Source organism: Xenopus tropicalis, chromosome 3, assembly GCF_000004195.4.
Source record: "Xenopus tropicalis strain Nigerian chromosome 3, UCB_Xtro_10.0, whole genome shotgun sequence".
In the NCBI taxonomy this organism is placed as follows: domain Eukaryota; kingdom Metazoa; phylum Chordata; class Amphibia; order Anura; family Pipidae; genus Xenopus; species Xenopus tropicalis.
In genome coordinates, this window is record NC_030679.2 from 153,438,899 (window position 1) to 153,463,112 (window position 24,214).

The window sequence follows — 24,214 nt, forward strand, 5'->3', positions numbered from 1 at the left end:
AGAGCTTACAATCTAGCAGTATAGTGGCAGTCTGGTACAGAGAGCTTACAATCTAGCAGTATAGTGGCAGTCTGGTACAGAGAGCTTACAATCTAGCAGTATAGTGGCAGTCTGGTACAGAGAACTTACAATCTAGCAGTATAGTGGCAGTCTGGTACAGAGAGCTTACAATCTAGCAGTATAGTGACAGTCTGGTACAGAGAACTTACAATCTAGCAGTATAGTGGCAGTCTGGTACACAGAGCTTACAATCTAGCAGTATAGTGGCAGTCTGGTACAGAGAGCTTACAATCTAGCAGTATAGTGGCAGTCTGGTACAAAGAGCTTACAATCTAGCAGTATAGTGGCAGTCTGGTACAGAGAGCTTACAATCTAGCAGTATAGTGGCAGTCTGGTACAAAGAGCTTACAATCTAGCAGTATAGTGGCAGTCTGGTACACAGAGTTTACAATCTAGCAGTATAGTGGCAGTCTGGTACAGAGAGCTTACAATCTAGCAGTATAGTGTCAGTCTGGTACACAGAGCTTACAATCTAGCAGTATAGTGTCAGTCTGGTACACAGAGCTTACAATCTAGCAGTATAGTGGCAGTCTGGTACAGAGAACTTACAATCTAGCAGTATAGTGGCAGTCTGGTACAGAGAGCTTACAATCTAGCAGTATAGTGACAGTCTGGTACAGAGAGCTTACAATCTAGCAGTATAGTGGCAGTCTGGTACAGAAAGCTTACAATCTAGCAGTATAGTGGCAGTCTGGTACACAGAGCTTACAATCTAGCAGTATAGTGGCAGTCTGGTACACAGAGCTTACAATCTAGCAGTATAGTGGCAGTCTGGTACACAGAGCTTACAATCTAGCAGTATAGTGGCAGTCTGGTACACAGAGCTTACAATCTAGCAGTATAGTGGCAGTCTGGTACACAGAGCTTACAATCTAGCAGTATAGTGGAAGTCTGGTACAGAGAGCTTACAATCTAGCAGTATAGTGGCAGTCTGGTACACAGAGCTTACAATCTAGCAGTATAGTGGCAGTCTGGTACAGAGAGCTTACAATCTAGCAGTATAGTGGCAGTCTGGTACACAGAGCTTACAATCTAGCAGTATAGTGGCAGTCTGGTACAGACAGCTTACAATCTAGCAATATAGTGGCAGTCTGGTACAGAGAGCTTACAATCTAGCAGTATAGTGTCAGTCTGGTACAAAGAGCTTACAATCTAGCAGTATAGTGGCAGTCTGGTACAGAGAGCTTACAATCTAGCAGTATAGTGGCAGTCTGGTACAAAGAGCTTACAATCTAGCAGTATAGTGGCAGTCTGGTACAAAGAGCTTACAATCTAGCAGTATAGTGGCAGTCTGGTACAGAGAGCTTACAATCTAGCAGTATAGTGGCAGTCTGGTACAAAGAGCTTACAATCTAGCAGTATAGTGGCAGTCTGGTACAAAGAGCTTACAATCTAGCAGTATAGTGGCAGTCTGGTACAAAGAGCTTACAATCTAGCAGTATAGTGGCAGTCTGGTACAAAGAGCTTACAATCTAGCAGTATAGTGGCAGTCTGGTACAAAGAGCTTACAATCTAGCAGTATAGTGGCAGTCTGGTACACAGAGCTTACAATCTAGCAGTATAGTGGCAGTCTGGTACAGAGAGCTTACAATCTAGCAGTATAGTGTCAGTCTGGTACAGAGAGCTTGCAATCTAGCAGTATAGTGTCAGTCTGGTACAAAGAGCTTACAATCTAGCAGTATAGTGTCAGTCTGGTACAAAGAGCTTACAATCTAGCAGTATAGTGACAGTCTGGTACACAGAGCTTACAATCTAGCAGTATAGTGTCAGTCTGGTACAAAGAGCTTACAATCTAGCAGTATAGTGACAGTCTGGTACACAGAGCTTACAATCTAGCAGTATAGTGTCAGTCTGGTACAGAGAGCTTACAATCTAGCAGTATAGTGTCAGTCTGGTACACAGAGCTTACAATCTAGCAGTATAGTGTCAGTCTGGTACAAAGAGCTTACAATCTAGCAGTATAGTGTCAGTCTGGTACAAAGAGCTTACAATCTAGCAGTATAGTGTCAGTCTGGTACAAAGAGCTTACAATCTAGCAGTATAGTGACAGTCTGGTACACAGAGCTTACAATCTAGCAGTATAGTGTCAGTCTGGTACAAAGAGCTTACAATCTAGCAGTATAGTGACAGTCTGGTACACAGAGCTTACAATCTAGCAGTATAGTGTCAGTCTGGTACAAAGAGCTTACAATCTAGCAGTATAGTGTCAGTCTGGTACAAAGAGCTTACAATCTAGCAGTATAGTGACAGTCTGGTACACAGAGCTTACAATCTAGCAGTATAGTGTCAGTCTGGTACAAAGAGCTTACAATCTAGCAGTATGGTGACAGTCTGGTACACAGAGCTTACAATCTAGCAGTATAGTGTCAGTCTGGTACAGAGAGCTTACAATCTAGCAGTATAGTGTCAGTCTGGTACACAGAGCTTACAATCTAGCAGTATAGTGTCAGTCTGGTACAAAGAGCTTACAATCTAGCAGTATAGTGTCAGTCTGGTACAGAGAGCTTACAATCTAGCAGTATAGTGTCAGTCTGGTACACAGAGCTTACAATCTAGCAGTATAGTGTCAGTCTGGTACACAGAGCTTACAATCTAGCAGTATAGTGTCAGTCTGGTACAGAGAGCTTACAATCTAGCAGTATAGTGTCAGTCTGGTACACAGAGCTTACAATCTAGCAGTATAGTGACAGTCTGGTACACAGAGCTTACAATCTAGCAGTATAGTGTCAGTCTGGTACAAAGAGCTTACAATCTAGCAGTATAGTGACAGTCTGGTACACAGAGCTTACAATCTAGCAGTATAGTGTCAGTCTGGTACAGAGAGCTTACAATCTAGCAGTATAGTGTCAGTCTGGTACACAGAGCTTACAATCTAGCAGTATAGTGACAGTCTGGTACACAGAGCTTACAATCTAGCAGTATAGTGTCAGTCTGGTACAGAGAGCTTACAATCTAGCAGTATAGTGACAGTCTGGTACACAGAGCTTACAATCTAGCAGTATAGTGTCAGTCTGGTACAGAGAGCTTACAATCTAGCAGTATAGTGTCAGTCTGGTACAGAGAGCTTACAATCTAGCAGTATAGTGTCAGTCTGGTACAAAAAGCTTACAATCTAGCAGTATAGTGACAGTCTGGTACAAAGAGCTTACAATCTAGCAGTATAGTGGCAGTCTGGTACACAGAGCTTACAATCTAGCAGTATAGTGGCAGTCTGGTACAGAGAGCTTACAATCTAGCAGTATAGTGGCAGTCTGGTACACAGAGTTTACAATCTAACAGTATAGTGGCAGTCTGGTACACAGAGCTTACAATCTAGCAGTATAGTGGCAGTCTGGTACAGAGAGCTTACAATCTAGCAGTATAGTGGCAGTCTGGTACAGAGAGCTTACAATCTAGCAGTATAGTGGCAGTCTGGTACAGAGAGCTTACAATCTAGCAGTATAGCGGCAGTCTGGTACAGAGAGCTTACAATCTAGCAGTATAATGGCAGTCTGGTACAGAGAGCTTACAATCTAACAGTATAGTGGCAGTCTGGTACACAGAGCTTACAATCTACAGGGGAATTGGTGTGCAGAAAGACATTATTAACCCCATTGCTCCTGTTGGGAGACCCCCTCCCACGGGTCTCGTGCAGCCCCTGCCCCCTCCCGCTCAGGATCAACTTACCCTGGTATTTTAGTCACAGTCACAAGCCAAGGACACGGTGCCCCTCGGCACCAACCCGGCACAACAGCTGCGCTGGCACCCCCCGACCTTTCACTGACGTGCGCGGGGGGGGGGGGAGAGAGTGGCCTGGGGAGGGGGAGAGACAGGTACCTGAGAGAGGGACACAGACAGCAAATGTGATAAGAGACAGAGAAACATAAAGAGACATAAGGAGGGGAATCCAGTCACAGAAATGAGAGAGGAACCCCCATACCTACTCCCCCCGCCCCAGTTACTGTTCCACTCCAGTGAGCTTACAATCTAATATCCCTATCCCATTCCCATCAGTCCCTGCCCCAGTGAGCTTACAATCTAATATCCCTATCCCATTCCCATCAGTCCCTGCCCCAGTGAGCTTACAATCTAATATCCCTATCCCATTCCCATCAGTCCCTGCCCCAGTGAGCTTACAATCTAATATCCCTATCCCATTCCCATCAGTCCCTGCCCCAGTGAGCTTACTATCTAATATCCCTATCCCATTCCCATCAGTCCCTGCCCCAGTGAGCTTACAATCTAAGGTCCCTATCCCATTCCCATCAGCCCCTGCCCCAGTGAGCTTACAATCTAAGGTCCCTATCCCATTCCCATCAGCCCCTGCCCCAGTGAGCTTACAATCTAAGGTCCCTATCCCATTCCTATCAGTCCCTGCCCCAGTGAGCTTACAATCTAATATCCCTATCACATTCCCATCAGTCCCTGCCCCAGTGAGCTTACAATCTAATATCCCTATCCCATTCCCATCAGTCCCTGCCCCAGTGAGCTTACAATCTAAGGTCCCTATCCCATTCCCATCAGTCCCTGCCCCAGTGAGCTTACAATCTAAGGTCCCTATCACATTCCCATCAGCCCCTGCCCCAGTGAGCTTACAATCTAAGGTCCCTATCAAATTCCCATCAGTCCCTGCCCCAGTGAGCTTACAATCTAACGTTCCTATCCCATTCCCATTAGTCCCTGCCCCAGTGAGCTTACAATCTAAGGTCCCTATCCCATTCCCATCAGTCCCTGCCCCATTGAGCTTACAATCTAAGGTCCCTATCCCATTCCCATCAGCCCCTGGCCCAGTGAGCTTACAATCTAAGGTCCCTATCACATTCCCATTAGTCCCTGCCCCAGTGAGCTTACACTCTAAGGTCCCTATCCCATTCCCATCAGCCCCTGCCCCAGTGAGCTTACAATCTAAGGTCCCTATCCCATTCCCATCAGTCCCTGCCCCAGTGAGCTTACAATCTAAGGTCCCTATCCCATTCCCATCAGTCCCTGCCCCAGTGAGCTTACAATCTAAGGTCCCTATCCCATTCCCATTAGTCCCTGCCCCATTGAGCTTACAATCTAAGGTCCCTATCCCATTCCCATCAGTCCCTGCCCCAGTGAGCTTACAATCTAAGGTCCCTATCCCATTCCCATTAGTCCCTGCCCCATTGAGCTTACAATCTAAGGTCCCTATCCCATTCCCATCAGTCCCTGCCCCAGTGAACTTACAATCTAAGGTCCCTATCCCATTCCCATCAGTCCCTGCCCCAGTGAGCTTACAATCTAATATCCCTATCCCATTCCCATCAGTCCCTGCCCCAGTGAGCTTACAATCTAATATCCCTATCCCATTCCCATCAGTCCCTGCCCCAGTGAGCTTACAATCTAAGGTCCCTATCCCATTCCCATCAGTCCCTGCCCCAGTGAGCTTACAATCTAAGGTCCCTATCCCATTCCCATTAGTCCCTGCCCCATTGAGCTTACAATCTAAGGTCCCTATCCCATTCCCATCAGTCCCTGCCCCAGTGAGCTTACAATCTAAGGTCCCTATCCCATTCCCATCAGTCCCTGCCCCAGTGAGCTTACAATCTAAGGTCCCTATCCCATTCCCATCAGTCCCTGCCCCAGTGAGCTTACAATCTAAGGTCCCTATCCCATTCCCATTAGTCCCTGCCCCATTGAGCTTACAATCTAAGGTCCCTATCCCATTCCCATCAGTCCCTGCCCCAGTGAGCTTACAGTCTACGGTCCCTATCACATTCCCATCAGCCCCTGCCCCAGTGAGCTTACAATCTAAGGTCCCTATCACATTCCTATTAGTCCCTGCCCCAATGAGCTTACAATCTAAGGTACCTATCCCATTCCCATTAGTCCCTGCCCCAGTGAGCTTACAATCTAAGGTCCCTATCCCATTCCCATCAGGCCCTGCCCCAGTGAGCTTACAATCTAAGGTCCCTATCACATTCCTATTAGTCCCTGCCCCAGTGAGCTTACAATCTAAGGTCCCTATCCCATTCCCATCAGTCCCTGGCCCAGTGAGCTTACAATCTAAGGTCCCTATCCCATTCTCATCAGGCCCTGCCCCAGTGAGCTTACAATCTAAGGTCCCTATCCCATTCCCATCAGTCCCTGCCCCAGTGAGCTTACAATCTAAAGTCCCTTTCACATTCCCATCAGCCCCTGCCCCAGTGAGCTTACAATCTAAAGTCCCTATCACATTCCCATCAGTCCCTGCGCCAGTGAGCTTACAATCTAAGATCCCTATCACATTCCTATCAGCCCCTGCCCCAGTGAGCTTACAATCTAAAGTCCCTATCACATTCCCATCATTCTTTGCACCAGTGAGCTTACAATCTAAGGTCCCTATCACATTCCCATCAGCCCCTGCCCCAGTTAGCTTACAATCTAATATCCCTATCCCATTCCCTTCAGTCCCTGCCCCAGTGAGCTTACAATCTAAGGTCCCTATCCCATTCCCATCAGCTCCTGCCCCAGTGAGCTTACAATCGAAGGTCCCTATCCCATTCCCATCAGTCCCTGCCCCAGTGAGCTTACAATCTAAGGTCCCTTTCACATTCCCATCAGTCCCTGCCCCAGTGAGTTTAGAATCTAAGGTCCCTATCCCATTCCCATCAGTCCCTGCCCCAGTGAACTTACAATCTAAGGTCCCTATCCCATTCCCATCACTCCCTGCCCCAGTGAGCTTACAATCTAAGGTCCCTATCACATTCCCATCAGCTCCTGCCCCAGTGAGCTTACAATCGAAGGTCCCTATCACATTCCTATCAGTCCCTGCCCCAATGAGCTTACAATCTAAGGTTCCTATCCCATTCCCATTAGTCCCTGCCCCAGTGAGCTTACAATCTAAGGTCCCTATCCCATTCCCATCAGTCCCTTCCCCAGTGAGCTTACAATCTAAGGTCCCTATCCCATTCCCATCAGCCCCTGCCCCCAGTGAGCTTACACTCTAAGGCCCCTATCCCATTCCCATCAGGCCCTGCCCCAGTGAGCTTACAATCTAAGGTCCCTATCCCATTCCATCAGCCCCTGCCCAGTGAGCTTACACTCTAAAGCCCCTACCCATTCCCATCAGTCCCTGCCCCAGTGAGCTTACAATCTAAGGTCCCTATCCCATTCCCATCAGTCCCCTTCCGCAGTGAGCTTACAATCTAAGGTCCCTATCCCATTCCCATCAGCCCCTGCCCCAGTGAGCTTACACTCTAAGGCCCTATCCCATTCCCATCAGGCCCTGCCCCAGAGAGCTTACATCTAAGGTCCCTATCACATTCCATCAGTCCCTGCCGCAGTGAGCTTACAATCTAAAGGTCCCTATCCCATTCCCATTAGTCCCTGCCCCAGTGAGCTTACAATCTAAGGTCCCTATCCCATTCCGTCAGTCCCTGGCCCAGTGAGCTTACAATCTAAGGTCCCTATCACATTCCCCCATCAAGTCCCCTGCCCCAGTGGAGCTTACAATCTAAGGTCCCTATCCCATTCCCCATTAGTCCCTGCCCAGTGAGCTTACAATCTAAGGTCCCTATCCCATTCCCATCAGCCCCTGCCCCAGTGAGCTTACAATCTAAGGTCCCTATCCCATTCCCATCAGCCCCTGCCCCAGTGAGCTTACAATCTAAGGTCCCTATCACATTCCCATCAGTCCCTGCCCCCAGTGAGCTTACAATCTAAGGTCCCTATCCCATTCCCATCAGTCCCTGCCCCAGTGAGTTACAATCTAAAGTCCCTATCACATTCCCATCAGCCCCTGCCCCAGTGAGCTTACAATCTAAGGTCCCTATCCCATTCCCATCAGCCCCTGCCCCAGTGAGCTTACAATCTAAGGTCCCTATCACATTCCCATCAGCCCCTGCCCCAGTGAGCTTACAATCTAAGGTCCCTATCACATTCCCATCAGCCCCTGCCCCAGTGAGCTTACAATCTAAGGTCCCTATCCATTCCCATCAGCCCCTTTGCCCCAGTGAGCTTACAATCTAAGGTCCCTATCCCATTCCCATCAGTCCCTGCCCCAGTGAGCTTACAATCTAAGGTCCCTATCACATTCCCATCAGCCCCCTGCCCCAGTGAGCTTACAATCTAAGGTCCCTATCACATTCTATCAGTCCCTGCCCCAATGAGCTTACAATCTAAGGTCCCTATCCCATTCCCATTAGTCCCTGCCCCAGTGAGCTTACAATCTAAGGTCCCTATCCCATTCCCATCAGCCCCTGCCCCAGTGAGCTTACAATCTAAGATCCCTATCACATTCCCATCAGTCCCTGCCCCAATGAGCTTACAATGTAAAGTCCCTATCCCATTCCCATCAGCCCCTGCCCCAGTGAGCTTACAATTTAAGGTCCCTATCCCATTCCCATCAGTCCCTGCCCCAGTGAGCTTACAATCTAAAGTCTCTATCACATTCCTATCAGTCCCTGCCCCAGTGAGCTTACAATCTAAGGCCCCTATCCCATTCCCATCAGCCCCTGCCCCAGTGAGCTTACAATCTAAGGTCAGGCCGGATTAAGAATGAGGTGCGGGGCAGAATATTAACTGCACAGATGGAACCGCCTCTCTATTGACACCGGATGCAGCAGAGATTGGCAGTGAGACTGATTGGCAGGAAGTTGGCAGTTCCCAATAAGTACAGAGCACAGTGAAGGGGGCACTGGGCACAGGGTACAGGGCACTGGGCAAGGGTATCTGAGAATATTTCTGTATAGAAAGAAGTAAGCCCAGAACTCCCAGATATTGGCACAATTCATTGTAACCCCCAGCAGCAGTTAGAGATCAGGATCTGAACCCCCCCCATGCCAGTTGGGCAGTTGGGCATTGGCCACAAAACAGGAGATAAAAGGCCCTTATTGCTACATATCCCCCACTGATAAGTGGAACATTCACCTGACAACTCCCCCCAAAACTGCCCCCTGTAATGACAACCAGCACCTCCCCTCTCTGCCCCCCCAGTACCTGCCATCTATTATAGACTGTCAGCTCTTCTACCACTGCACCTGACCTTTTGTAGAGTAGAGTGACAGCTCTTCTCCCACCTCCCTTTCTATAAATGTATCAGTGGTGTAACTATAGAGGACGCAGACCCCATGGGGGGGTGCCTAGGGGACAGGGGGGCCCATATTGCGGTGTCTGCTTCCCTTAAAGCCCCCTTGTTGCTGAAGGAATGCGTGCCGGTTGCATAATATTTGCGTGCGTAACATTTGAGTGTCAGTTCTTCTCCCACTGTCACCTCTCCCTGTTCACTTCCAGTAATTGCCCCTCCCATTCTGGGGCACATGGGTGGTCTGTGCCACCCTTGGGGGATCCCTTTCCCAGGACAAACATATAAATACTGCTTGCAGAGCACCGGGAGGCGGTTCCATGCACCTACTACTCCCTGACTAAGTGTGGGGTCTGTTTGCTTGTGTCTGTCAGCACGGAGGGAAGAAATAGACTCATGCCTCTGCTTGCCCCTGTCTCACACCCCCTGCCCTTTCTGCCTGCTCCACTCATTCCTGCCTTTCTATTGCCTCCTGTCTTTGGGTTCTGCCCCCTGCCAGCTCCACCCCCAGCCACCTCCTGTGCTGAAGGCAATCTCTCCTGTCACTTCACTCTGCCCCACTCCCTGCCTGCTGCCCCCTCTGAGTCTCTGGGACTTCTCTCCCCACCGGCTGCTTCTCCCCTGTCCGTCTCCCCCTTTCCCTGTTGCCCCCCATATCCCTTACTTTAGGGAGTGTCTCCATTGACCTCTCACTTTAGGGGGCATTTTCTTCTCTCTTCTGTTTTGAACTTACCTCCCCTTTTCCCAGTTACCTCTGCACCCCCTAACTGCCCTTTCTCTCCCCCTAACCCCCCGCCCCCCCACACCCCCTTACAGACCAGTCCCATATTCTGCAGTCAGAACTTTCCGTGTGTTTCCGACCTCCTTGACTGCCTCCTTCCCCCTCCTCTTTCCCATTACAAGGCCACACTGAAGGATTTCCCTCAGGGTTACTTGGGTCAAAGGAAAAATGCCTTCTGGGGGGTTCCAGCCCATTGAAGGGGGGCAGGTAAGTGGCAGAGGGAATATTGCCAGGATGGAACTGCAACTGGAACACTAAATAATGAGGGTTGTCCAGCTGTCAGGGGATGCTGAGAGTTGTAGTTCAGTACTAGCTAGTATTCTGAATTAAGAGCAATAGAATTTTTTGCCCCACAATGTGTAAGGGAAGAACAGAGGTTAGAAATGGGGGCCCTGGGGGAAGAGTTGGGTCACTATAAACCCCCCCGGGCAGGGTTTGTTTGAGATTTCTCATCTGACCTGTTAATTTTGGCTCTTACAGCAGGTGGTTCGGTCTGGGGTGACCAAGACCCTCGTCCTGTCTGTCTTCACTGCCATCTTGGGATCCTTCCAGTTTGGATATAACATTGGGGTTATTAATGCCCCCCAAAAGGTACAAGTGTATGTGTGTGTGTGTGTGTGTTAACCCTCCCGGAATGGGGATTATATTGGGGCTCTAACGTCATTGCCAGCGCTGTATCTTTCTAATGTAATATTCCTGAGTGGGACCTCAGTGTTTCCCCCAGTTCTACTGGGGCCCGTAGGAACATGGGGTAATTCCCAGCTGGAGCAGAATCCGTATATAACGATGCAAAAGTGTAATTACCTCTTCTTGCCCTGGTAATAAGGGAGCCGTAGGGGTGACCCGCTATCCAGAAAGCTCAGACTTATGGGAAGGCATCTCCTGTAGGGTCCATTACTAGCAAATAATTCACATTTCTAAAACAGAACCCCTTTCTCTGTTATGACTTGTACTTGAGCCCAAATGAGCTGCCTGAATCCGCACTGGGGACAAAATAAGTTTATTTCATGACTAAATGATGTTTAGCAGACTTATGGTACAGAAATCCAAATGATGGAAAGATCCCGTATCCAGAAAACCACAGGTCACAAGCATAATATGTCCTATTCCTGTATCATTGCCCAAGGGGTGCGGTGTTAAATTAAGGCTCCTATGGTTTTATAGCAGAGGGTTTTAGGGTCTGTACTTAAAGGGCAGGGGGGTAACAGAAGGTTCTAGATTATACTCAGTGTGCATAGTCCAACCCCCCCCCCCCCACTGGATAATGACCAATTGCCCAAATAATGGGGTTTCTCTGCAGCTGTAAGGAACATCCTTCCAGTCACCATTTTTGTACTAAGTGATTAATTTAGACTTGCGGGTGTTACTGTCCTTGGGGTTACATCAATTTAGGGAAAGGAAACCCCAAGGGATCCCCAGAACACAACTTCATCTCTTTATATAAGCAACATAGTATTGGGGTTTTATCAAATAGTGACCAGATGGAGACAGGACTGGGTTTCAACAAAAGTATTAAGTATTGGGTTTCTAGAAGAGTATTAAGTACTTGGAATATTGGGAATGTCCTCAATATTGAGTATGTGTCATGCTGGACTTCTTGGGTTTTGTTTATAGCGTGTTTTGTTTTAAGAGTATTAAGTATTGGGCTTCTAGAAGAGTAATTGGAATACTTGGAATACTGGGTATGTTCCATGTTGGGGCTCTTTGGGTTGTGTTTGTACAGATTTGGGTTTCTAGAAGAGTATTAAGTACTTGGAATACTGGGAATGTCCAAAATATTGAGTATGTGTCATGTTGGGGCTCTTTGGGTTGTGTTTGTACAGCTTTGGGTTTCTAGAAGAGTATTAAGTACTTGGAATCCTGGGAATGTCCAGAATATTGTATATGTGACATATTGGGGATCTTTGGGTTGTGTTCATACAGCTTGGGGTTCTAGAAGAGTATTAAGTACTTGGAATACTGGGGATGTCCAGAATATTGAGTATGTGCCATGTTGGGCTCTTTGGGTTGTGTTAATACAGCTTTGGGTTTCTAGAAGAGTATTAAGTACTTGGAATACTGGGGATGTCCAGAATATTAAGAATATGTTGGGCTCTTTGAGTTGTGTTCATGCAGTTTTGGGTTTCTAGAAGAGTATTAAGTACTTGAAATACTGGGAATGTCCAAAATATTGAGTATGTGACATGTTGGGGCTCTTTGGGTTGTGTTCATTAAGTTTTGCCATTCTAGAAACTAATTAAGTACTTTGAATGCCCCGATTATTGTATTTGTGACATATTGGGGATCTTTGGGTTGTGTTCATACAGCTTTGGGGTTCTAGAAGAGTATTAAGTACTTGGAATCCTTGGAAATGTCCAGAATACTGAGTATGTTTGGGTTTCTAGATCAGTATTAATTACTTGGAATCCTGGGAATGTCCAAAATATTGAGTATGTGCCATGTTTGGGGTCTTTGGGTTGTGTTCATGCAGTTTTGGGTTTCTAGAAGAGTATAAAGTACTTCGAATCCTAGGGATGTTCAGAATATTGAGTATGTGCCATGTTTGGGCTCTTTGGGTTGTGTTCATACAGCTTTGGGTTTCTAGAAGAGTATTAAGTACTTGGAATCCTGGGAATGTCCAGAATATTGAGTATATGCCATGTTTGGGCTCTTTGGGTTGTGTTCATACAGCTTTGGGTTCCTAGAAGAGTATTAAGTACTAGGAATCCTGGGAATGTCCAGAATATTGAGTATGTGCCATGTTTGGGCTCTTTGGGTTGTGTTCATGCAGCTTTGGGTTTATAGAAGAGTATTAAGTACTTGGAATCCTGGGAATGTCCAGAATATTGAGTATGTGCAGTGCTGGGGCTCTTTAGCTTGTGTTTATACAGCTTTGGGGTTCTAGAAGAGTATTAAGTACTTGGAATCCTTGGAAATGTCCAGAATACTGAGTATGTTTGGGTTTCTAGATCAGTATTAATTATTTGGAATCCTGGGAATGTCCAGAATATTGAGTATGTGCCATGTTTGGGCTCTTTGGGTTGAGTTTGTACAGCTTTGGCTTTCTAGAAGAGTATTAAGTACTTGGAATCCTTGGAAATGTCCATAATATTGAGTATGTGCAGTGCTGGGGCTCTTTAGGTTGTGTTTATACAGCTTTGGGGTTCTAGAAGAGTATTAAGTACTTGGAATCCTTGGAAATGTCCAGAATACTGAGTATGTTTGGGTTTCTAGATCAGTATTAATTATTTGGAATCCTGGGAATGTCCAGAATATTGAGTATATGCCATGTTTGGGCTCTTTGGGTTGTGTTCATGCAGCTTTGGGTTTCTAGAAGAGTATTAAGTACTTGGAATCCTGGGAATGTCCAAAATATTGAGTATGTGCCATGTTGGGCTCTTTGGGTTGTGTTCATGCAGCTTTGGGTTTCTAGAAGAGTATTAAGTACTTGGAATCCTGGGAATGTCCAGAATATTGAGTATGTGCCATGTTTGGGCTCTTTGGGTTGAGTTTGTACAGCTTTGGCTTTCTAGAAGAGTATTAAGTACTTGGAATCCTTGGAAATGTCCATAATATTGAGTATGTGCAGTGCTGGGGCTCTTTAGGTTGTGTTTATACAGCTTTGGGGTTCTAGAAGAGTATTAAGTACTTGGAATCCTTGGAAATGTCCAGAATACTGAGTATGTTTGGGTTTCTAGATCAGTATTAATTATTTGGAATCCTGGGAATGTCCAGAATATTGAGTATGTGCCATGTTTGGGCTCTTTGGGTTGTGTTCATGCAGCTTTGGGTTTCTAGAAGAGTATTAAGTACTTGGAATCCTGGGAATGTCCAAAATATTGAGTATGTGCCATGTTGGGCTCTTTGGGTTGTGTTCATAGAGCTTTGGGTTTCTAGAAGAGTATTAAGTAGTGATGGGCGAAAAGTTTCGGTAGGCATGGATTCGCAGCGAATTTCCGTGTTTCGCCATTGGCGGATTGTTTCGCGAAACGAATGAAAAATTTCGCCGCGGAAAAATTCACTGCACGTCCAAAAATTGTCGCCGGCGTCAAAAAAGAATAGCCGCGGGCGACGAAACAATAGCCGCGCGACGAAACAATAGCCGCGCGACGAAACAATAGCCGCGTGACAAAACAATAGCTGCGCGACAAAACAATAGCCGCGGGTGACGAAACAATAGCCGCGCAACAAAATAATAGCCGCAGGCGACAAAATAATAGCCACGCGACAAAATAATAGCCGCGGGCGACAAATTTTTTTTGTTGCACGACATTTTCGCCGTTTAGCGAATTTTTCGCTGTTTCGCGGATCTTTTGAAAGATTCGCGAATTTTTCGGCGAAGCGAAACGGAACAGATTCGCTCATCACTAGAATTAAGTACTTGGAATCCTGGGAATGTCCAGAATATTGAGTATGTGCCATGTTTGGGGCTCTTTGGGTTGTGTTCATACAGATTTGGGTTTCTAGAAGAGTATTAAGTACTTGGAATCTTAGGGATGTTCAGAATATTGAGTATGTGACATGTTGGGCTCTTTGGGTTGTGTTCATGCAGCTTTGGGTTTCTAGAAGAGTATTAAGTACTAGGAATCCTGGGAATGTCCAGAATATTGAGTATGTGACATGTTGTGGCTCCTTGGGTTGTGTTCATACAGCTTTGGGTTTCTAGAAGAGTATTAAGTACTTGGAATCCTTTGAAATGTCCAGAATACTAAGTATGTTTGGGTTTCTAGATCAGTATTAATTACATGGAATCCTGGGAATGTCCAAAATATTGAGTATGTGCCATGTTGGGCTCTTTGGGTTGTGTTCATGCAGCTTTGGGTTTCTAGAAGAGTATTAAGTACTTGAAATACTGGGAATGTCCAGAATATTGAGTATGTGCCATGTTGGGCTCTTTGGGTTGTGTTCATAGAGCTTTGGGTTTCTAGAAGAGTATTAAGTACTTGAAATACTGGGAATGTCCAGAATATTGAGTATGTGCCATGTTGGGCTCTTTGGGTTGTGTTCATGCAGCTTTGGGTTTCTAGAAGAGTATTAAGTACTTGAAATACTGGGAATGTCCAGAATATTGAGTATGTGCCATGTTTGGGCTCTTTGGGTTGTGTTCATACAGCTTTGGGTTTCTAGAACAGTATTAAGTACTAGGAATCCTGGGAATGTCCAGAATATTGAGTATGTGCCATGTTGGGCTCTTTGGGTTGTGTTCATGCAGCTTTGGGTTTCTAGAAGAGTATTAAGTACTTGAAATACTGGGAATGTCCAGAATATTGAGTATGTGCCATGTTTGGGCTCTTTGGGTTGTGTTCATACAGCTTTGGGTTTCTAGAACAGTATTAAGTACTAGGAATCCTGGGAATGTCCAGAATATTGAGTATGTGCCATGTTTGGGCTCTTTGGGTTGTGTTTGTACAGCTTTGGGTTTCTAGAAGAGGATTAAGTACTTGGAATCTTAGGGATGTTCAGAATATTGAGTATGTGCCATGTTGGAGCTCTTTGGGTTGTGTTCATACAGCTTTGGGTTTCTAGAAGAGTATTAAGTACTTGGAATCCTGGGAATGTCCAGAATATTGTGTGTGTGACATGTTGGGCTCTTTGGGTTGTGTTCATGCAGCTTTGGGGTTCTAGAAGAGTATTAAGTACTTGGAATCCTTTGAAATGTCCAGAATACTAAGTATGTTTGGGTTTCTAGATCAGTATTAATTACATGGAATCCTGGGAATGTCCAAAATATTGAGTATGTGCCATGTTGGGCTCTTTGGGTTGTGTTCATACAGCTTTGGGTTTCTAGAAGAGTATTAAGTACTTGGAATCCTGGGAATGTCCAGAATATTGAGTATGTGCCATGTTTGGGCTCTTTGTGTTGTGTTCATACAGCTTTGGGTTTCTAGAAGAGTATTAAGTACTTGGAATCCTGGGAATGTCCAGAATATTGAGTATGTGCCATGTTGGGCTCTTTGGGTTGTGTTCATACAGCTTTGGGTTTCTAGAAGAGTATTAAGTACTTGGAATCCTGGGAATGTCCAGAATATTGAGTATGTGCCATGTTTGGGCTCTTTGTGTTTGTACAGCTTTGGGTTTCTAGAAGAGTATTAAGTTCTTGAAATACTGGGGATGTCCGTCCAGAATATTGAGTATGTGCCACGTTGGGGATCTTTGGGTTGTGTTCATACAGTATTGGGTTTCTAGTCTAGTACCGGACCTGCCTGTCTCAGTAACATTGCCCCCCCTCCCATTTCAGATCATAGAGCAAAGCTACAACGAGTCATGGATAAGTCGAAGTTCTTCTGGATCCGCCTCTATAGACCCGGGGCTCCTGCGCACTCTCTGGTCTCTCTCTGTCGCCATTTTCTCCATCGGTGGAATGGTCTCCTCACTGTCTGTGGGGGTTGTGTCCCAGTGGCTGGGCCGGTGAGTACTGGTTCCATGTGGCTGCTGTTGCCCCTTGTTCTGGGTGCCCCCTGCTAGTTCAGTACAGGAGAATCATAGCTGGAGAACATAACAGGAGCCCAGATATGAAGAGAACACAAACCCCCATAGAGATGTTGGGTTTGGGTTGGAAGCACCAAATCTTCAGCCACAGGGAGTAGATGACCCCAAGTTCCTTAAAAGCCAACGTTATTGAATAAAATTGACTTTTCATGGCTATTGGTCCATCACTGCTACTGGCCAATCATGTTGGAGTTTTTGAGGGTCTGCTCATTTCTGTTGAGTATATCTGTGGCCCAGGCCCAACTGATGTAGGAAAGGTCCAACAGCGGCTTTTATTTCCCACCCAGTAGGAGTCATCTGTCATGGGTGCCCAAAAATCCAGGTGTTTTAGTAGAAGTGGAGGAGGGAACTGATGGAGAGATGTCATTAGTAGGGGAAACCACACCCACCTCGCGCCCCCCATTACTCAGCGGGTTCTACTGCCAGGAAACTCAGATCCATTCACACCCAGGACAGACTGACACATAGAGGGAAGGTGGCACCGGCTCTCCTGGCATCGCCCTCAGCCATGGAACGTGTGGCGGGAAGACTATAAATGCCACGAGCAGCTGCAGACATAACAGAGGAGGGGGCACATTCTTGTTACCCCCCACCGTCTGGGTTCAGGTTCTGCCAGGATTATTGTATGCTAAATACATTAGACTGGAGGTTCTGCTCCGGTTACTCAGTGAAACCCAAGAGAGAGCTTTGAGGGGCCCTTCCGACCCCCCAGTCTAAATGCCACTGACAGGATGTGGGCCCCCTGCCTCACTGCTAAGGATTTCTTATGTGCTCATGAAAGGAGCCACCTCTGATTGGCTCAGGCTCATTGTGTTTGGGCTCCACTTGGAAATATTCTTTCCCCCACAAATCCCAGATATTATTGATATGAAAACATTGGCAGAGGCCTGAAATACCCGCGTGAGCGCTGCTGCCCCAACCGGTCGCTAAGGGAAACTGGACCCAGCAACAAAAGTGTTGGCTCAATTCCTGTCCCTGAATGTGTCCAACAGGGAATGTGTCACCCCCAACTCAGCCAATAATAGCACTAGCACCCTGACTCTATAGGTGTCACCCCAACTCAGCCAATAATAGCACTAGCACCCTGACTCTATAGGTGTCACCTCCAACTCAGAAAATAATAGCACTAGCACCCTGACTCTATAGGTGTCACCCCAACTCAGCCAATAATAGCACTAGCACCCTGACTCTATAGGTGTCACCCCAACTCAGCCAATAATAGCACTAGCACCCTGACTCTATAGGTGTCACCCCAACTCAGCCAATAATAGCACTAGCACCCTGACTCTATAGGGTGTCACCCCAACTCAGCCAATAATAGCACTAGCACCCTGACTCTATAGGTGTCACCTCCAACTCAGCCAATAATAGCACTAGCACCCTGACTCTATAGGTGTCACCCCCAACTCAGCCAATAATAGCACTAGCACCCTGACTCTATAGGTGTCACCCCCAACTCAGCCAATAATAGCACTAGCACCCTGACCTCTATAGGTGTCACCCCCCAAACTCAGCCAATAAAAGCACTAGCACCCTGACTCTATAGGTGCCACCCCCAACTCAGCCAATAAAAGCACTAGCCACCCTGACTCTATAGGTGTCACCCCCAACTCAGCCAATAATAGACTAGCACCCTGACTCTATAGATGTCGCCCCCAACTCAGCCAATAATAGCACTAGCACCCTGACTCTATAGGTGTCACCCCCAACTCAGCCAATAAAAGCACTAGCACCCTGACTCTATAGGTGTCACCCCCAACTCAGCCAATAATAGCACTAGCACCCTGACTCTTAGGTGTCACCCCCAACTCAGCCAATATAGCACTAGCACCCTGACTCTATAGGTTGTCACCCCAACTCAGCCAATAATAGCACTAGCACCCTGACTCTATAGGTGTCACCCCAACTCAGCCAATAATAGCACTAGCACCCTGACTCTATAGGTGTCACCCCAACTCAGCCAATAATAGCACTAGCACCCTGATTCTATAGGTGTCGCCCCCAACTCAGCCAATAATAGCACTAGCACCCTGACTCTATAGGTGTCACCTCCAACTCAGCCAATAATAGCACTAGCACCCTGACTCTATAGGTGTCACCCCAACTCAGCCAATAATAGCACTAGCACCCTGACTCTATAGGTGTCACCCCAACTCAGCCAATAATAGCACTAGCACCCTGACGCTATAGGTGTCACCCCCAACTCAGCCAATAATAGCACTAGCACCCTGACGCTATAGGTGTCACCCCCAACTCAGCCAATAATAGCACTAGCACCCTGACTCTATAGGTGTCACCTCCAACTCAGCCAATAATAGCACTAGCACCCTGACTCTATAGGTGTCACCCCAACTCAGCCAATAATAGCACTAGCACCCTGACTCTATAGGTGTCACCCCAACTCAGCCAATAATAGCACTAGCACCCTGACTCTATAGGTGTCACCCCCAACTCAGCCAATAATAGCACTAGCACCCTGACTCTATAGGTGTCACCCCAACTCAGCCAATAATAGCACTAGCACCCTGACTCTATAGGTGTCACCCCAACTCAGCCAATAATAGCACTAGCACCCTGACTCTATAGGTGTCACCCCAACTCAGTCAATAATAGCACTAGCACCCTGACGCTATAGGTGTCACCCCCAACTCAGCCAATAATAGCACTAGCACCCTGACGCTATAGGTGTCACCCCCAACTCAGCCAATAATAGCACTAGCACCCTGACTCTATATGTGTCACCCCCAACTCAGCCAATAATAGCACTAGCACCCTGACTCTATAGGTGTCACCCCCAACTCAGCCAATAATAGCACTAGCAACCTGACTCTATAGGTGTCACCCCAACTCAGCCAATAATAGCACTAGCTCCCTGACTCTATAGGTGTCACCCCCAACTCAGCCAATAATAGCACTAGCACCCTGACTCTATAGGTGTCACCCCAACTCAGCCAATAATAGCACTAGCACCCTGACGCTATAGGTGTCACCCCCAACTCAGCCAATAATAGCACTAGCACCCTGACTCTATAGGTGTCACCCCAACTCAGCCAATAATAGCACTAGCACCCTGACTCTATAGGTGTCACCCCAACTCAGCCAATAATAGCACTAGCACCCTGACTCTATAGGTGTCACCTCCAACTCAGCCAATAATAGCACTAGCACCCTGACTCTATAGGTGTCACCCCCAACTCAGCCAATAATAGCACTAGCACCCTGACTCTATAGGTGTCACCCCCAACTCAGCCAATAATAGCACTAGCACCCTGACTCTATAGGTGTCACCCCCAACTCAGCCAATAAAAGCACTAGCACCCTGACTCTATAGGTGCCACCCCCCAACTCAGCCAATAAAAGCACTAGCACCCTGACTCTATAGGTGTCACCCCCAACTCAGCCAATAATAGCACTAGCACCCTGACTCTATAGATGTCGCCCCCAACTCAGCCAATAATAGCACTAGCACCCTGACTCTATAGGTGTCACCCCCAACTCAGCCAATAAAAGCACTAGCACCCTGACTCTATAGGTGTCACCCCCAACTCAGCCAATAATAGCACTAGCACCCTGACTCTATAGGTGTCACCCCCAACTCAGCCAATAATAGCACTAGCACCCTGACTCTATAGGTGTCACCCCAACTCAGCCAATAATAGCACTAGCACCCTGACTCTATAGGTGTCACCCCAACTCAGCCAATAATAGCACTAGCACCCTGACTCTATAGGTGTCACCCCAACTCAGCCAATAATAGCACTAGCACCCTGATTCTATAGGTGTCGCCCCCAACTCAGCCAATAATAGCACTAGCACCCTGACTCTATAGGTGTCACCTCCAACTCAGCCAATAATAGCACTAGCACCCTGACTCTATAGGTGTCACCCCAACTCAGCCAATAATAGCACTAGCACCCTGACTCTATAGGTGTCACCCCAACTCAGCCATAATAGCACTAGCACCCTGACGCTATAGGTGTCACCCCCAACTCAGCCAATAATAGCACTAGCACCCTGACGCTATAGGTGTCACCCCCAACTCAGCCAATAATAGCACTAGCACCCTGACTCTATAGGTGTCACCTCCAACTCAGCCAATAATAGCACTAGCACCCTGACTCTATAGGTGTCACCCCAACTCAGCCAATAATAGCACTAGCACCCTGACTCTATAGGTGTCACCCCAACTCAGCCAATAATAGCACTAGCACCCTGACGCTATAGGTGTCACCCCCAACTCAGCCAATAATAGCACTAGCACCCTGACGCTATAGGTGTCACCCCCAACTCAGCCAATAATAGCACTAGCACCCTGACTCTATATGTGTCACCCCCAACTCAGCCAATAATAGCACTAGCACCCTGACCTATAGGTGTCACCCCAATCAGCCAATAATAGCACTAGCAACCTGACTCTATAGGTGTCACCCCAACTCAGCCAATAATAGCACTAGCTCCCTGACTCTATAGGTGTCACCCCCAACTCAGCCAATAATAGCACTAGCACCCTGACTCTATAGGTGTCACCCCAACTCAGCCAATAATAGCACTAGCACCCTGACTCTATAGGTGTCACCCCCAACTCAGCCAATAATAGCACTAGCACCCTGACTCTATAGGTGTCACCCCAACTCAGCCAATAATAGCACTAGCACACTAGCACCCTCTATAGGTGTCACCCCAACTCAGCCAATAATAGCACTAGCACCCTGACTCTATAGGTGTCACCCCAACTCAGCCAATAATAGCACTAGCACCCTGACTCTATAGGTGTCACCCCCAACTCAGCCAATAATAGCACTAGCACCCTGACTCTATAGGTGTCACCTCCAACTCAGCCAATAATAGTACTAGCACCCTGACTCTATAGGTGTCCCCCAACTCAGCCAATAATAGCACTAGCACCCTGACTCTATAGGTGTCACCTCCAACTCAGCCAATAATAGCACTAGCACCCTGACTCTATAGGTGTCACCCCCAACTCAGCCAATAATAGCACTAGCACCCTGACTCTATAGGTGTCACCCCAACTCAGCCAATAATAGCACTAGCACCCTGACTCTATAGGTGTCGCCCCCAACTCAGCCAATAATAGCACTAGCACCCTGACTCTATAGGTGTCGCCCCCAACTCAGCCAATAATAGCACTAGCACCCTGACTCTATACGTGTCACCCCCAACTCAGCCAATAATAGCACTAGCACCCTGACTCTATAGTGTCACCCCCAACTCAGCAATAATAGCACTAGCACCCTGACGCTATAAGTGTCACCCCCAACTCAGCCAATAATAGCACTAGCACCCTGACTCTATACGTGTCACCCCCCAACTCAGCCAATAATAGCACTAGCACCCTGACGCTATAGGTGTCACCCCAACTCAGCCAATAATAGCACTAGCACCCTGACGCTATAGGTGTCACCCCCAACTCAGCCAATAATAGCACTAGCACCCTGACTCTATAAGTGTCACCCCAACTCAGCCAATAATAGCACTAGCTCCCTGACTCTATAGGTGTCACCCCCAACTCAGCCAATAATAGCACTAGCACCCGACTCTATAGGTGTCACCCCACTCAGGCCAATAATAGCACTAGCACCCTGACGCTATAGGTGTCACCCCCAACTCAGCCAATAATAGCACTAGCACCCTGACTCTATAGGTGTCACCAACAACTCAGCCAATAATAGCACTAGCACCCTGACGCTATAGGTGTCACCCCAACTCAGCCATTAGCACTACACCCTGATCTATAGGTGACCCCAACTCAGCCATAATAGCACTAGCACCCTGACTCTATAGGTGTCACCCCAACTCAGCCAATAATTAGCACTAGCACCCTGACTCTATAGGTGTCACCCCCAACTCAGCCAATAATAGCACTAGCACCCTGACTCTATAGGTGTCACCCCAACTCAGCCAATAATAGGTCCACTAAGCCACCCTGACTCTATAGGTGTCACCCCCAACTCAGCAATAATAGCACTAGCCACCCTGACTCTATAGGTGTCACCCCCAACTCAGCCAATAATAGCACTAGCACCCTGACGCTATAGGTGTCACCCCCAACTCAGCCAATAATAGCACTAGCACCCTGACTCTATAGGTGTCACCCCAACTCAGCCAATAATAGCACTAGCACCCTGACTCTATAGGTGTCACCCCAACTCAGCCAATAATAGCACTAGCACCCTGACGCTATAGGTGTCACCCCCAACTCAGCCAATAATAACACTAGCACCCTGACTCTATAGGTGTCACCCCAACTCAGCCAATAATAGCACTAGCACCCTGACTCTATAGGTGTCACCCCCCAACTCAGCCAATAATAGCACTAGCACCCTGACGCTATAGGTGTCACCCCAACTCAGCCAATAATAGCACTAGCACCCTGACTCTATAGGTGTCACCCCAACTCAGCCAATAATAGCACTAGCACCCTGACTCTATAGGTGTCACCCCCAACTCAGCCAATAATAGCACTAGCACCCTGACTCTATAGGTGTCACCTCCAACTCAGCCAATAATAGTACTAGCACCCTGACTCTATAGGTGTCGCCCCCAACTCAGCCAATAATAGCACTAGCACCCTGACTCTATAGGTGTCACCTCCAACTCAGCCAATAATAGCACTAGCACCCTGACTCTATAGGTGTCACCCCCAACTCAGCCAATAATAGCACTAGCACCCTGACTCTATAGGTGTCGCCCCAACTCAGCCAATAATAGCACTAGCACCCTGACTCTATAGGTGTCGCCCCCAACTCAGCCAATAATAGCACTAGCACCCTGACTCTATAGGTGTCACCCCCAACTCAGCCAATAATAGCACTAGCACCCTGACGCTATAGGTGTCACCCCCAACTCAGCCAATAATAGCACTAGCACCCTGACTCTATAGGTGTCACCCCAACTCAGCCAATAATAGCACTAGCTCCCTGACTCTATAGGTGTCACCCCCAACTCAGCCAATAATAGCACTAGCACCCTGACTCTATAGGTGTCACCCCAACTCAGCCAATATAGCACTAGCACCCTGACGCTATAGGTGTCACCCCCAACTCAGCCAATAATAGCACTAGCACCCTGACTCTATAGGTGTCACCCCAACTCAGCCAATAATAGCACTAGCACCCTGACGCTATAGGTGTCACCCCAACTCAGCCAATAATAGCACTAGCACCCTGACTCTATAGGTGTCACCCCAACTCAGCCAATAATAGCACTAGCACCCTGACTCTATAGGTGTCACCCCCAACTCAGCAAATAAAAGCACTAGCACCCTGACTCTATAGGTGTCACCCCCAACTCAGCCAATAAAAGCACTAGCACCCTGACTCTATAGGTGTCGCCCCCAACTCAGCCAATAATAGCACTAGCACCCTGACTCTATAGGTGTCACCCCAAACTCAGCCAATAATAGCACTAGCACCCTGACTCTATAGGTGTCACCCCAACTCAGCCAATAAAAGCACTAGCACCCTGACTCTATAGGTGTCACCCCAACTCAGCCAATAATAGCACTAGCACCCTGACTCTATAGGTGTCACCCCAACTCAGCCAATAATAGCACTAGCACCCTGACTCTATAGGTGTCACCTCCAACTCAGCCAATAATAGCACTAGCACCCTGACTCTATAGGTGTCACCCCCAACTCAGCCAATAATAGCACTAGCACCCTGACTCTATAGGTGTCGCCCCCAACTCAGCCAATAATAGCACTAGCACCCTGACTCTATAGGTGTCGCCCCCAACTCAGCCAATAACACGTACGTGCCAGGCTCCCATCTGTAGATCAGTAGATACAGTACGTGCCGGGCTCCCATCTGTAGATCAGTAGATACAGTACGTGCCGGGCTCCCATCTGTAGATCAGTAGATACAGTACGTGCCGGGCTCCC

General features: G+C 47.5%; 1 protein-coding gene across 1 annotated transcript in view; it reads left to right on the forward strand.

Annotated features, from left to right (window-relative positions):
• Nucleotides 1–9,407: 9,407 nt before the first annotated feature.
• The window catches only part of slc2a4 (solute carrier family 2 member 4), a 44,546-nt gene continuing 29,739 nt past the window's right edge, over nt 9,408–24,214 (forward strand). Inside the window, exons 1-3 of the mRNA XM_031899653.1 lie at nt 9,408–10,052; nt 10,326–10,436; nt 16,063–16,232. Coding sequence (XP_031755513.1) covers nt 10,014–10,052; nt 10,326–10,436; nt 16,063–16,232 — 320 coding nt within the window. The 5' untranslated portion in view covers nt 9,408–10,013. The remainder of the gene's footprint in view (nt 10,053–10,325; nt 10,437–16,062; nt 16,233–24,214) is intronic.